General features: G+C 31.1%; 1 protein-coding gene across 2 annotated transcripts in view; it reads right to left on the minus strand.

The window, feature by feature from the left end:
- Positions 1-245: 245 nt before the first annotated feature.
- The window catches only part of LOC134710702 (uncharacterized), a 39,007-nt gene continuing 25,725 nt past the window's right edge, over positions 246-13,527 (minus strand). For both annotated transcript variants that reach the window (XM_063571093.1, XM_063571094.1), the window contains 8 exons: positions 10,232-10,376; positions 8,361-8,467; positions 7,381-7,522; positions 4,768-6,230; positions 4,039-4,147; positions 2,653-2,913; positions 2,146-2,226; positions 246-1,522 (listed from right to left, as the gene is read on the minus strand). In XM_063571093.1, coding sequence (XP_063427163.1) covers positions 1,365-1,522; positions 2,146-2,226; positions 2,653-2,913; positions 4,039-4,147; positions 4,768-6,230; positions 7,381-7,522; positions 8,361-8,467; positions 10,232-10,376 — 2,466 coding nt within the window. In that variant the 3' untranslated portion in view covers positions 246-1,364. The remainder of the gene's footprint in view (positions 1,523-2,145; positions 2,227-2,652; positions 2,914-4,038; positions 4,148-4,767; positions 6,231-7,380; positions 7,523-8,360; positions 8,468-10,231; positions 10,377-13,527) is intronic.

Here is a 13,527-nt window from a genome sequence, read left to right on the forward strand (position 1 = left end):
TCAAAGTCAATGATGTTTTATGACTTACTTTAATTATCATAAAGATATTATCAATTTTCAAATCAATTTTTATATAATTGTATTTTTTTCTAAACTTTACTTCAACAATGCTTTAATCAATTTGATATTATGTTCATAAAATTTTAATATTAAACAAGCAATCTTTCACCAAAAATACCAAAAAAACTTTTCACTTTTTTGTATACTCTTTTTTTAAAAATCTTTTGTATAAAGTCAATTTCAAGCAACGATTGCAGTAATCTCTTCAGTGTGTGGATGGTAAAATTGTACATGTTTTGAGCATTTTCAGCATTCAATTTGAATGATCTTGTTTTTCCATGATAATGGATTTAATAATAGAGCTGTTATCTATTTGTTTACACATTAATAAATCATAATTTAAGAATATGATTAAAATAATATAAAATATCAGAAACTTTGAGACATACAAGAGAAAAAGCAAATAAAGGAAACAATTCAGAATTTTAACAGTATTTCCATATCATTAACATTTGATTGTCAAGTTAAGAGAGATTATTTTTATTGTAAAGACAGAAAAAGATAAAAAGAGAAGACAAGAATAAAAAGTATGAGAATCAATCTCAACAGTTTCTGATATTTTAATAATTCAATTCTTTAACAACCCCCTTTTTCCCACACCCCACAAAAAAAACACCAATATTATTAAGTTTCCCTTTTATAATAAGCAATTCAAATAATTCATTTAATAATCAATTCAATTTTAATATAATTTAAAACAATTTACAAAGGAAAGGAAAAGATAACCCTCAATTACTCAGTAAAAAAGAACCCCAAAAAAGAAACAACCTTATCCCCAAAATAAAAATAAAAATAAATATACATTTGTATTTCAATATAAACAACAAAAATAAACTATTTTTTCACCGTCATAACATGTAAGTAAAAAAATACTTCATCTGTATAACAAATCGTGCAATAAATATAAAAGATATACTTAAGTCTCTTCGTTAAAAAACAAAGATTTGTCATGTGACTAAATAATTTTACTTCACTCAAAAACCAAGTGAAGTGGGTCAAATATAGATTTAAAATTAAGCATTAAATGCAAAGGTCACTTAATATAACAATAAAACAAATAACATTCCCTAAAAATAATTATACTCAATATTTGAGCGTTCGTCGTCACAAAAAAATTCGTTGAATTCAAGCAACATGGCAGTTATTGGGACATAAAAATTAGTTTTCCATGTATCATAGGGGTTGTCCCCCCTTGTTGTGATAATTGCACATTAGTAAGGGAAAAAAACAAAACAAAAACAAAAAAACTCAAAAGTTTACAAACAAGATTTTGGAATGTGTGTTATGATTCAGTGAGGTTTTCTTTAGATTGAAATGCCCTCAACCTGTTTTGACACGGCCCCCAACTCCATGTTGACCCTCATATTCTTCATCAGTTGTTTGTGCCACATGCTAATGTGTCTTGTCATCGGCATGATGTTGAAAATAGCAGCTAGTCTTTCATCAGGGTTTATACCTTGTTCTAAAAGAAAAATAAGAAAAACAATAATTTTCCAGGATTTAGCTTTTATTGATGACTCTACATCTCCAGTCCTATTTTTTATTCACACTTGTAGAAATATCCAAGATTGATGGGATCCTTCTTGTGAACTATTTTTTTTATCTGATTTGTTATTTTTTATTTCTAAGTCTGCATTGCCAAGCCTGGTATTTTTCAGCATTCCTATCCATTTGTACATACCATATATGTGTTTTAATATTTGAAATCCTTATGTAAAATTAATCACTTTTTATGCTCCATATCAAGGCAATTTTACAGAGACTTAAATACATACACAGAAGCCCTATAATGTTTTAAAGACCCTGTGGCTCACATACTTAGCTTTTGTGAATTTAAACAACATGTCATGATAATGCAATTTCTCCTCAAAGCATGCACTGTACAGTGACCTATAGGTGTTAATGCCTGTGTCATTTTGGTCTTTTGTGGATAGTTGTCTCATTGGCAATCATACCACATCTTCCTCTTTTTTATAAATAATATCATGACCACACTATTTTGTAACTACAATACATAAGAAACCAGAAATTTAAAAGTAATGAAAAATGAGCATTAGCCAATGAAAGTTATTTCCCAGTACTTACCAGCAATATGTTGCTGAAGAAGATAAATAAGATGACGTCTGACTGATTCAACGGATTCTGGATCTTTCAAGAACATCAAATCTAAAATAATAACAGTATATAAAATATATGAACAAAAAACCCAGCTTTTTACTGATTAATTAAAAGACAGTAAGACGATGTATAATTTTAAATTTCTATGCACTAAAAGTTATTTATACTAGATGTCTTCTTTCTATCTTGTTTAACTTTATTTAGCCCTATTAACTTTTGATTCAGTCATCACTGATGAGTCGTGATGATGAGTCTTCGTAGAGGAAACCCCACATCTGGAGTAAATATACATAATCCTGCTTTGTATGATTAGTTTATTCTGCATATATCTTGGAGATTCAAGTTGACCTTTAAAAGTGCTTAAGTCTAAGAAAGTTTTACTTGCTTGCACTGAAATCAAATTTGACCAGTTGCAAGAATATATGTATAGACCTTGTCAGTTTTCATGAAGATAAACCTAAATTAATCTCCTACCTGCACTGAAACAACTGAGTGCTAAAGTCAAAGAAAGTTCTACTGGTGAAAGCTCTAGCTTGTTGATGACTTCTCCGGCCTGTAAAAGATGCAGTTTGAACAAATACATTGGATTTTCAGGGCTCACTGTAAAATTCCAGAAGTTCTGGAATTTCTTCTGTTGTTTGTTGTACCATTCTGTACCACACAAGATTAAAGCAGCCTGGAAAGAGGCCAATTGACAAAGGTCTTGTTTGTCTTCATGGTCTAACTGCATAAACCCTGAAAATATATTTGAAACACATTATGAATTTTATTCAATTAATTTACATATAAAATTTTGCACCAGCCAAAACTCAACAGAACAAGAATGTGTCCCCAGTACGCGAATTCCGCATCTGCACTATCATTTTCTATGCTCAGTGGACCTAAAATAGGGGAAAAATCTCTAATTATGCATTACAATTAGAAAGATCATATCATAGGGAACACATGTTCTAAATTTCAATTTGAATGGACTTCAACTTCATCAAAAACTACCTCGACAAAAACTGACCTAAATTTGGACAGATGAACGAGTTGACGGAAGAACGAATGGACTGATGAACAAATTGACTGACTAACGAATGGACTACCGATGGACAAACAAACCAACTCACAGACCAGAAAACATAATGCCCATAAATGGGGCATAAAAAAGACAATAATAATCAAATTAAGTACCATTTTTTTCAGAAGTACACAGTTCAGAATTATTATTGAATTACTCTGCTCTGAAACTTTTAAATCTTAGTAATTTGTTAAATTTGTATTTTAAATTTTTTGAATACATGTACAATAATTCTTGGTTGGATAGTAACTTAATCAAAAACTACCTCCACCAAAAACTAACCTGAATTTGGACAAATGAACGAGTGGACGGAAGAATGAACAGACTGACGAACGAATGGACTATGGATGGACTAACAAACACACTCACAGACCAGAAAACATAATCCCAATAAATGGGGCATAAAAAAAGACAATTATAATCAAATTAAGTAATATTTTTTCCGAAGAACAAATTTCAGAATTATTATTGAATTACTCGACTCTCAGCCTCTGAAAATTTTAAATTTTAGTCGTTAAATTTGTCTTTAAAAATGTTTATCTACAATAATTCTTGGTTGGGTAGTAGAATTTTGGGGTCTTCTTTGGGGTTCAAAATGTTTTTTGATACTTGTGGTGTTCATTTTTAGTTATTATGTACCAGAATTTTCAATCATGTAAAAATGTAAAAAAATATTAAACTTTACACATCTGTGGTTTTATACCATAATTTTTTACTTAAAAACCGACAGACTTAAACAATTTTACTCCTTCCTTTTAAGTTGTGGTATAAAAACAGTTATACATCTCTATAATTACCTGGAATTTGCATAACAAAGTCAACATAAGCTTTGTTATTTCTGATGATACGTTCTTGTATGTGTTGCCAATGAGCCTTCTCTTTTCCCATTTTTGGCCAATGTTCCTCCTGAAACATATCAAAATAGAGTATTTATTGCTTAATTTTTTTTTTAGTAATTCATCTTAATAAGTCTCTACTATGCCATCATTCTATAAGTAAGACCCATTTTAAATTCCAAGCCTTATGGCCATACAAAACATAGACATTTTTAGTTTTAGTTTCTTGTGTATAATTTGGAGTTTAGTATGGTGTTCATTATCACTGAACTGTATATATATTTGTTTAGGGCCAGCTGAAGCCTCTGGGTGTGGGAATTTCTCCCTGCATTGAAGACATATTGGTGACTTTCTGCTGTTGTCTGTTCTATGGTCAGGTTGTTGTCTGGTCTATGGTCCGGTTGTTGACTCTTGGACACATTCCCCATTTCCATTCTCAATTTTATTGTTCAGGTATATTGTATATTCAATGTGATGTGTTTATAATTTGTGGAAATTTGATGGAATAGGTATTGCAAAAATAAAAGCTCAAATTTTAATAAAATTGGATAGCATATTTAGTGTGAAGTACTTACTGAAATCCTAATAATGGAATTCTTATTTTTTGTCAATTTAAGAAAATCGCAAACCATGAAAGAAAATTAAAACAGCTAGCTAAATTTTCTAACATGTCTTTACATAATGACCTACCAGTTTTGAAGAACTCCAGTCTCTAGATTCGTCATAGAAAACTCTCATGTTAGAGTATGCCGTCAGAATATGTTTAATGACAGCATGGTCTTCTTCCGCCATTCTGCTCATGGGATCGAAAGGAAACTTCTGTTTCCAATAGTTCTGAGTAGATTGTAAACTGTAACTCTCACAGGTGAAGTCTGAAGATTGTGGCATAAATGAGTTGGAATTGGTTCCGTACCCACATGACTGATCAAATTGGTCGTAATTTTTTCGCTTATTTCTAACAGGGAAGTCTGATGAATCATGACTACTGTTATCGTCACTACTACTATATAAACAATCGTTATTTCTGTACGGCGATGATGAATTAAGCGTACAATTGATTACTTCTGTTGTAAGTTGGTCCCTTGTGACGTAAGCTCCATTGATTGGAGTTTGTGTTTCGTTTATTGTTCCGATGCATTTGATAAACATTTGATTGATTTGATGTTGAGAATCGGGATTAATGTGTACATTATCATGTGACATGCTGCTTCCGTGATTGAATTGTGGATGAACTTGTGTGGTTGGCATAGTGTATCCACCATGTTGTTGTTGTTGTTGTTGAGGATATTCAGCAGCCATTGATGGATGATACGTATCGGGACTGTGACATCCTGGGGAAGGAGTGTTGTAGTTATGTGGACTGTGGCATGATCCTGGAGATGGACTGCTGTAACTGTGGGGACTATGACAGCTTGTCTGTGGGGAATGAGGTTGTTGATAATACTGTGGACTGTGGGAGTTGGGGTAGTAAGCACTTTGGTTTGGCTGAGGATACTGTGGTTGGAATGGTGAATTTGGTCCAGAATTCTGTTGATAATTGTCTGAAGCCTGTTGGAAGCTGTTGCATGTGTTAACCATGAGTGGTGTGTTCCCTCCCATATTACCATGTGGTGTCTGATATAAACAGTTGCTATCTCTGAAAACAGGTTGTGGCTGACTCCGGCTGGCCTGGTCCATTTGTATGAAATTAAGGATGTCATCCATATCGTCCTCTATGAGTAATGGATTCTCCTGCTGATGCGAGGTCGTTGAGGCGTGGACGGGCTGGCATTGGGATGACATGATGGTGTTTGAAGAACCAGGCCAGGAGGAGGTTGGGGCAGATGAGACCCAGTTATACGCCGTCTGCTCTTCTGTTTTGAGATTCATGAAGGATGTTGTGGACAGAACGGGTCTGCTGTTGGTCATCTCCGACTGAATCTGACAACTTGGTGGTGGACATGTTGTCTCGGTCTTCACGGGCTGGTTAGCCATCATATATTTGTGAAACAATGGTTCATTGACAGGTGATAGCTGTGGTGAAGTATGGACGGAGATTGGAGATCCCTGAGGAGACAACTCGGGACTACGACGATCACAAAATGATGGTGAATGTGAAGGGGACTGTTGTGGAGAATCTCCATCTGACTTTTTTGGCCGACCCATCTTGATGGCTGAAAAGAAAAGAAAAAGTGTAATTTAAATTCGTATAAATGTTTAAAATTTGCATAATTTGAGGAAAATTGATTTTTTTTATATTTGCTCCTGTCAAAACTACCAGGATTGCATTCAATACTGTCATATTGAGTGACTTTGTAATTATTACAAATAAATCAAAAGGTTTAAAAAAAAGTTTGCTTATCTAGTCACTCCATGGATTAACTTATGGTAAGTTTGTATGCTAGATAACTACTCATTCAAAATTTGATTTTCAATCTCAAGATGTATTCCTTTTCAAACAGTTTGATTAAGGAACTTTATATATTTAGCTTTTTGGGATTTATAAATCATTGCATGTTGATGGGACTTTAAATTTCAACATATTGCCTGTATTTTGAAGACATTTTTTTCAGATGATACCCTAATCTTCTGGGGTATTTTTATACAGAAAAAAATCTTGTATCATATATATTTCTGTGATAGAAGTCCAGGAGTCTATGATTAGTCTAACACATATCTTATAGTCTAAAATTTACATTATTTAACCCAGCCCATACTGTGGATTCATTATTATTTGTGGGGTACTATAAATATATTTTTATCAATTTCGTGTGTGATAGATTTATAATTTGAGTGCTTTACAACATACAGATTTCTCATAGTACATTATATGTCAAGACAAAGAATCACATATCGATGATCAAATAAAAACATCCTGAATCAACAAATCATAATAACTGTAATTACTGTGTTGATAGATAATGTCCTTGAAATTTTAACCTTCATAGAATAGTACATTCACATATTGGAAACCACAAAAATGTATCACTGTGAAATGAAATTAAGAACAAAAACCAAAACCAACAATTTTTTTAATCCACCAAAAGCAATGTTCTACAATATCTGATAAATCAACAAAACAACAGAACTATGTAAAGAACATTCAAAGCATCTTTTTCAATACTTTCAAAAATGTTATTTCAAAAACAATTTTTGTAAAACATTTTAAATTGTTAAATTATCTAAAAGTGGAAACACTGTTTGGATGCATAGATTTATCTCCCCTTCTCTGCTATTGCCAGATCTTTTTCAGTGGAAAAATTAAATGCATTGACTTATCTCCCCTCTAACATAGTGAAAATATTTTAACTGTAATTACTATACCTTCTCTTGACATTCCAGCGCTGATACATTTCTGGTAACGACAATAACGGCAATTATTTCTGTTCCTTGGGTTGATCTGACAAGATTTCTCTCCCTTACAATTATATCCCTGGTTTTCCACAAGTCCTCTTCGGAAAAATTTCTGTAATTAATTTAAATCTTATTAGTAGAGAACATAGAAGTACATGTATATCAGTTATTACAAGTCTGATTATTCCTGAATAGAATTCTGTTCATTTTTCTTTTAATTGCGGATTCTAATCTACATTTTTTGTTTAAAAAAAAATTCATTGATGGTGTTGAAACGCCACTTTTGGGCTTTGAAAAAAAGAAGGTTAGTACTAATTTTGAGGCACTACCTGTGCTGGTTTTTCATGCAGCATTAAAGACCAATAGGTTGCCTTCTGTTCATTGTTGTCTCTTGGACACATTCTTTGAGGGCCTCACGGTAGATTAGCGAAAGCTAATTGAGTCACCCTCTTTTAATAAAGTCTTTACTTAAATACTAACTTACTATTCCCCATTACCATTCTCAACTTAACTTATTTGAGAGTAACTTTCAGTTGACTGTTTTTTAGTTTAAACTCAATTTATTTAACATTTTGGTCATCCAATTTATAGCTTATTATAAGTTTCTCATTTTTGAGGCTGTATAGTGATCCGATTACATATTTGGTGGATGGTCGTCTAATTGGCAATTGGCAAGCATACAATCTTATTTCTATATGTGTGATTTTTGGTTTTTTGGTTGCTGTATTTTGATTGGGTCTTGATTTTACAGTATGAACAGTCGTCTCTGCAAAGAGTATAGGAAACTTTAATTTGCAAATAATCTTTAACAATATTAGAAAAACTAAGTACATTTACCAAATAAATAAATAAATATAAATCTATATCATTTTAATACTGATTACATTTAGGACATTTAACTCTTGAAAATATTTGTATTCAGAGTCAAAGTCTAAAGTACAAATATTCACCTTGCAACCTTCACATGTGTTCACTCCAAAATGGATTCCGTTGGCGATGTCACCACATACTTTACATAACACTTGCCCTTCGGCTGGCTGGACGGTTTCTGGCTTTTCTGAAAAGGAAAAGGTACAGATTTTTATAAAAAACATTGATAGAATAGCAAATTTAACTTTGTGCATTATATTTTTAGATTAGTACATAACCAGTGTAACTAGTTGCAGATAAATATCCAACTACAAAATATTTTAAACATCTGATTCATTGTTGTTGTTTTAACGCCACTTTTAAGCACCACTATTTGGCTATGTTGTGGTGGCAAGTTTTTATTGGTGAAGAAGCCAGAGTACTTGGAGAAAACCATGACCTTTGAAAAACTGACATTCCTAGTCAATTGAGACAGTGACCGAGTCAAGTGCACCTGCATGAGCGGTCCAAACTTACAACATCAGTGTTGACTGGCTTGTGATTAAAGTAGAACTACTTAGACCACTTGTATGAGTATGAGTTTAGTATGACCTCCATTATAACTGTACTAGTATACATATTTTTAGGGGCCAACTGAAGGACACATATGGGTGTAAGAATTCTCGCTACGTTGAAGACCCATTGGTTGCCTTCAGCTGTTGTCTGCTCTATGGTTGGGTTGTTGTTGCTTTGACACATTTCCCCATTTCCTTTCTCAATTCTATTGGTCACCAAGGCCCCTTTAAACATCTGAAGATTGGTAACCATAATGACACTTTTGGACACTTCGCCCTTTCTTCTTTAATGATGCCTTTAAAACAACCCCCTTTTCCTCCTTAACCATGCCTTTTGAATTGACTCTATGTTGTATGTGAGTTTAAACACTTGACTTAAAAAAAGCTATATTTGTCTTTAGTATCCAACATTAAAAAAAAATACAAATGTATATAGGGCATAAATTTCCCTCAAGAAATATTTGTTTTCATCATGCATTATTTATTTATTTTTTAAATCCCTGTCTACATTATTATCAAAGTTGCTGCTTCGTTCAAGTAAGCATATTCATTTTATTGAAAAATTCTATGCAAAATAAGCATACAAAAAATTATGTATGGAGAAAAAGTTTAAGTCTCAATATATTTAAAGGTGATTTAATACCATGATATATAAGTACTTTTCTTCAGTTCTATTAAGTTTTTTGCTTCATAGGTGAACTTAAAAATGTATGAACAATTAGTATGTACATTTTGTAATATACTCATAAGTAAATGTAATTTAAAAATTATTACAGTACAAATATTTTCATTTAATTTATAATTTGATTTAATGAGTCATAGAAAACCATTCTTGCTTAAATAATGATATAGTTACTTTGTTAGCTAATAAAAATTATTCTAGTTGAAATAAAAAGAGTTCTACATTTTCTGAACTTTCTACAGTTGTACCTTAAATAGACCACAACCTTATAAAAATTTTACTAAAGCTAGCATTTAAGCTTCCTTATTTGTCGACTTAATTACTTTCAATAATTGAATTGAATAAAATTTACATTATAAGAATTGTAACCTGCCATACCTTAATTCCTGTAGGAGTTAAAATATACTTTATTTTAATGTACTGTAATTGTACTAAGATTTAGGTTGCATTTAAGTACATGTATTACATCATTAATTAACATGGATATGTAGTAAAATGTGTTTTAAGCCAATTCTTGATATTTTATGTTTATGTTTATGCTTTTACTGATCTTAACAAAGAATAAAGATTTAGAATTAGACTTTTTATTTTCTCTAAAAAAAAATCCCTATTTTTGTCAGTCTTTCTTTGACATAAGAGTTTATGATTCTCCCTGCGATATCTTTCAACTCAACTTTTTTTTACTGAGCCAAGTTATGACTTTACTTATAGTTACCTTTGCGGCACATTCCAGCCATGAGGCAACGTTGATAGCGACAATACTGGCATCGGATTCTTCCTTGTTTGGCGATATCACAATTCCCGTTACACTGACAAGTAAAGGTTGGCTCTCCATCTTTTGTACATCTAATATAAAAACTCTGCAATAAAAAGAAGAAAGAATAAATAATTTGTTTACAGACTGAATATTGCTCAAATAGTGACTTTGACATTGATTTTGAAACTAGTCAGGACTTTGTCAAAGAATAATAGTAAAATTGGGCATAATACAATAACAAAACCAAGCATAAAGTTCAATAATAAAGACTTATTTATTGTTCCCTATTGGAATAAAGAGTTAGTCAATTTTGTGTGGTCCACCATGCTCCAAGGAAATGCTACTACTTCAATTTGTTGACTCAAGTTTTATTAGTTTTTAAGCTATCTATTCATTAACAGCAAATTCTCTTAAAAATAAAATAAAATAAATATAAAATGAAATTTGCATAAAAATTTCCATTACAGTCTTTCAAAGATTAAAAAATCCATTTTTATTGTTATATGTTTTTTACTTCCTTATTCAAAATTATAATAAAAGAAAACCTCCTTGTATAAAACTCCAATTGACAACAATGGCTTGAAACACAATACAACAGAACTATATATCACTTATTAATTATAGAAAAATATTAAATCATACAAATAATAATATTTCTTAAGTAGTTATGACAAAATTTGTACTTTTCTGATCAATATTTAGCTTAAGATTTTCTTTACACCATCAAGATTACACATTGTATCTAAAAGTTTCCTTAGAAAAATTCAATTTGCTATTTATTGATGTGTAAATATGTAAATATTATTTAACAAAACAACTACTAAGAGCGGGACATAAGAAAACTATTGAACTCCCTCATGGTAAAATGGTAAAAATTTCAAAAGGCCTTTTGAAATTGTTTGTTTTTCTTTCAATTTGTTTTCCTATACAGAGACCATTAAGCCAATGAGAGCAGCCCATTAATTCCAGCAGTCGAAGTAAACATGTATATAAAGCATGCCTGATATGATCAAATTATTTCTATTCCTCTTTATAAAACTCTTTTACAAAAAGATCGATGCAAATACTTGATGCAACCACTCCATCTGAGACGGAAAAAAATTGATGTGCAATAAAATAAATAAGTATTATCAATAGATTTCTAGTTCTTTAAAATGTTCTAAATATAAAAAAATAAACTTCATAGTCTATTTTACATATTTTAAACCTTATTAAAAGTTAATGGGGTGAACATTTCAATCCTTTGTTTATTTTTAGTTTTTTATATCTTTTTTATGTCTCTAAAAATGAAAGAAAAGTGTATATATGTCCCACATATCATTCATTTTATGCTAATAAGGTGGTTATTTTGATAATTTGTTTTGCAATCTCTATTGCATTAAAATCATTTGTTTATCTTTTATTTTTCTGTTATTCTATTGTTTTAGTTATTTGTTTATCTTTTATTTTATTTTACTCTATTGTTTTAGTTTATTTGTACTCCTTTTGTTCTTTTTCATCAAACAATCTTTTTAAGGTTTATTAATAAATGCATAATTTTTCCTAGAAGTATACATTGAAAAAAACATATAATTATTACAATTAACACCTACAGAAATGGTTCCAAATGACACTGATCTATATTTATCGCCATAACCCCATATCCTGTTTACAGGGCTTGTGTTGTTGTGAACACACAATTTTATTTCACATCCTTACTTTATTTTATCGTGATTTTACAAGAAACTAAATCTTTTTATCATTCGTTATTCCAATGGATTATAACTTTCTCATAAAATTTGACAGTTAAAGTCTTTTTGTTGTTGTTTTGCTTTTTAAAACCTTTTAAAAAAAAAATATCCTAAAATATTTTATCTCTATGGGGATAATATTCCAGACACATAAAATGTGCACTGAATTCTATGTTATTATTAAAATATCAATAATTGTTGTCAATTTTTGCTAATCTAGATTTCTCAAAGGTTCTATATTTCTTTCCTATTTAAACAAAATATGAATATTAATGAGAACCAAAAAAAAGTAACACCTCTCTGTCGATTTTGTGAGAATGTATTTTTCTTGTCCGATTTTAGACTATAAATACATGTAAAACATCAGACTGCCTCGTTAATGTTTATTTGTTTCATTTATAACATATAAATTCCTATCTTTAATGACTATTTGAAAACAATAAAAATCTCTAAGAAAACTATTTTTATCTTTTACTTTTTCTTTCACAAATTACAATTTTTTTTCTAATTACAACAATTATCCTTTGAAATGCAAATGGCGAAGGAAATAGTCGATACATGTACGAATAAATGGATTAATGTCAAACAATATCTTGGCATGTAAATTTGTCATTAACAATGGCTTTTATGCATACTGAAGACTTAGTTGTTCGACTACAAAGTGTGCAAATTACTTATCGTGGATTCATTAATTCAATCTACAACAATTTTCTTCCACCAAATTACGGCAAACATGACAACAGTGGCATCTAATCAAGAGTTCCATAAAACAGTAGGTCAAATTCTTGGAAGTTTTCAACTTTGATTTCCATTTAAGTCATAATGGCATCACTGATTAAATGTTTCAATTGTGATAGCGAGGGTTTGTATAATGAAATAGTCAGATGGGGAAAGGGTATTGTTTTTGCAATAGCATTTTTCATGCAGTTAGTTACAGAGACAGAAAGGAGGATCTTTATTCTATTGCAAGGCTCCCCTATTTTAGACAAGGACTTCTGGTTTCCACTTTTGAAGTTTTTGAAAGTCCTTATTCTGCCACCAGGGGCCTCACTGTCCAAGTGGTCTAAGTAGTTCCTAATGTAATCACTAGCCAGTCAACACTGAACTGTGACTAAAGTTGTGAATTTGAACCCCCCTTGTGCGGGTACACTGGAATCCAATTTTAATGGACTAGGATTGTCAGTTTTCCTATCGAAGGTTGTGGTTTTCTCTGGGCCGCCATGAAATAGCCCAATATTGGTGCTTAAAAGTGGCACTAAAAACATAGAAAATCAAATCAAATGGTCTGCCACCAATTAAAACATTAATTTATCAAGAAAAATATAGAAAGAGGGGTTTTGAATATCTGTTGAACATCTTCTCAATGTCTATCATGGTTTACTGTCTAAAGATAAAAGACCGCAATTTCCCCAAAACATTTTGTGTACTAAAATACCAATAGGAGTGTTATGGACAAGTCTATCGCCAGAGAAAATCTACGGTAAATCCAACTTTCAATTAAACATTCAATGCAAGGTTATTTAT

The sequence above is a fragment of the Mytilus trossulus genome, chromosome 3 (assembly GCF_036588685.1).
Source record: "Mytilus trossulus isolate FHL-02 chromosome 3, PNRI_Mtr1.1.1.hap1, whole genome shotgun sequence".
Taxonomy (NCBI): Eukaryota; Metazoa; Mollusca; class Bivalvia; order Mytilida; family Mytilidae; genus Mytilus; species Mytilus trossulus.